This window comes from Lygodium microphyllum, chromosome 6 (genome assembly GCF_053477565.2).
Source record: "Lygodium microphyllum isolate KBCC chromosome 6, Lygodium_microphyllum_v1.1.10, whole genome shotgun sequence".
NCBI lineage: Eukaryota > Viridiplantae > Streptophyta > Polypodiopsida > Schizaeales > Lygodiaceae > Lygodium > Lygodium microphyllum.
This window is the reverse complement of record NC_141140.1, coordinates 162,141,399-162,143,762: the sequence shown is the minus strand read 5'-3', so window position 1 is coordinate 162,143,762 and position 2,364 is coordinate 162,141,399. Positions and strand designations below refer to the sequence as shown.

Sequence of the window (2,364 nt, the reverse complement as noted above, 5' to 3'; positions counted from 1 at the left end):
GTGTGACCGGGCCTTCCTTTATTCAAACTGTCACTAAAAGAATAAAGAATAAAGTGATGGTGACGGACGCCCGCCACCTGCAGTGTGCAGTGGAGGTGATTGTTAGTGTAGTAATACACGGGCGGCAAGGCAGATGCGCCTTTATCCCCAACATGCATTGCAAGGGGTATGTTGGAGAGCGATGATGAATATGTTGTGTGCTTAGAAGATGCTGTCTCTGTGCAAATTAGTGCTCAACTCCGAACTTTGTTTGTTGCAATTTTGGTCTTTTGTGAGCCAGCTCCGCCTGGCCATCTATGGGAAAGATTTTTTGTGCCAATGGTAGAGGATATCATGTATAGATTGCAGCTACAACATGTGCACGCCTCTCTTGGTGTTCTGCAGCATGAGGCATCTAACATGGCTTTGTTGCATCTGCAATACCTTTTACGTCATGTAGGACGAAGACTCTGTGATTTTGATGGGTTGCCTGAACCTCATCAACCAAACTCACAACTGCATGCTAACCCTCTTTTGCAAGAAGAATATGCATACAACATATCATAACATCATAGGGTTTCTGAATCCATGGAGGGAATGTTGAATGAAGGACAAAGAATTGCCTTTAGTGCAATCATGGATACTGTTGATGCAGATACTGGGGATGTATTCTTTTTGGATGGTCTTGGTGGGTTTGGGAAGACTTTCCTATACAAATGTTTACTTGCAAAGGTGCGCAATGGCAGTCATACAGCGTTGGCAACAACATCATGTGGCATTGCTGCCTTGCTTTTGCCAGTGGTCGTACAGCTCACTCGCGGTTTAAAATCCCAGTAGAATTAAATAATCGATCCACTTGCAATATTCATGTTCAAAGTGACCTTGCTCGGTTATTGAGACAAAAGAGCCTTATTTTGTGGGACGAGGCTCCTATGACCCATCGATATGCCTTCGAAGCGATTGATAGAACTTCAAGAGATGTTATGAGCTGTGATAAGCCATTTGGTGGAAAAGTTATTTTGTTTGGGGGGGATTTAAGACAGGTCTTGCCGGTTGTGGTAAAGGGAACACGTGAGGATATTGTTAATGCTGCACTGTGTTACTCTGATTTGTGGTGTTACATAAGGGTGCTAAGGCTATCTGGCAATATGCGAGTGTCGACAACTGGTAGTGTGGTGGACAATGGGTTCATCTATTGGATTCAAGGAATTGGGGATGGAGTGGGTGCTACCAAAAGTTGTGATAAGTTGTGTGTTCCACCTAGCATGGTATTAAAAGGGCAGTCTATCGAAACACTGATTGATAGTATCTACAGTGATGTGTCCAATGTGGGTGACTACACGTCGTATTTTAGTGAGCGGGCTATACTTGCCTCGTGGAATACAGAGGTGGCTACTTTGAATGATCATGCATTGCAGATAATGCTAGGGGAGGTCAAGCAGTATTATAATGCAGATTCAATTGCAGAGACCAACGACTCATTTTTATACTCTGTTGAGTATTTAAATACATTGGACCTTGGAGGTGGATTTCGTCCTCATTTATTTGCTGCTGAAGATAAATGCACCTATTATTCTTCTTAGAAACCTAAATCCAGGAAGGGGTATGTGTAATGGTACACGATTGATTTATAGAGCTTTGAATAGGAAAGTGATAGATGCTCAGATAATAACAGGGGCGAATGTGAACGAACGAGTTTTTATTCCCCGGATTACTTTTGTTTCTAATGCTACACAATTGCAATTTACTATGAAGCGGAGACAGTTTTCCATCCGGTTGGCATTCGCTATAACAATCAACAAGTCACAGGGGCAGACTTTGTTCATTGTTGGGCTTTATCTAAAGGTACCAGTATTTACACATGGTCAGCTGTATGTTGCATTTTCAAGGGTAAAATCTTCGCATGGTGTGAAAGTGCTATTGGGTGAAGAGGATGGGGATATGACGACAAACATTGTATACAAGGATGTTCTTCGAAAGGTGCAATAATGTGCATTACTTTCTTTGCGGAGATGTAGTTATTGACGATCATGTAGGGATAATGGTTTTGCATATATGTGAATTGCACTCTGTTGCTTTCTTTGTGGAGATGTAGTTCTTGGCGACAACGTAGGGACGCTGGTTTTGCATATATGTGAATTGCTCTCTGTACCCTATTTGGTTGGCGTAAACTCTCTTGGAATTATATCTTTTTCATATTTCACTATTTATTTAACTTTTGCAGATGCCTACCCTAGAGTGGCACTATCACCTAGCTTCTAACTATCAAAAGGAGCTACAGTGCACGTTACTCACTGTAGCTCCTAATGATATCATAAGAAGGACACTTGCAAGGGTCATCAAGCGTTTATATGATGATGTTAATATCGACATCAAGTTCCCAAT

General features: G+C 41.8%; 1 protein-coding gene across 1 annotated transcript; it reads left to right on the top strand.

Moving 5' to 3' along the window:
• The first annotated feature begins 911 nt into the window (after window positions 1-911).
• Window positions 912-1,562, top strand: LOC148035353 (uncharacterized). Its single transcript, XM_087680805.1, has one exon. It carries the CDS (start codon window positions 912-914, stop codon window positions 1,560-1,562), a length of 651 nt encoding a protein of 216 aa, XP_087536931.1.
• Window positions 1,563-2,364: the final 802 nt, after the last annotated feature.

Bases quoted from the DNA above. Each gene is read 5' to 3' on its own strand.
- LOC148035353 (XM_087680805.1), top strand. From the start codon at position 912: ATGACCCATCGATATGCCTTCGAAGCGATTGATAGAACTTCAAGAGAT.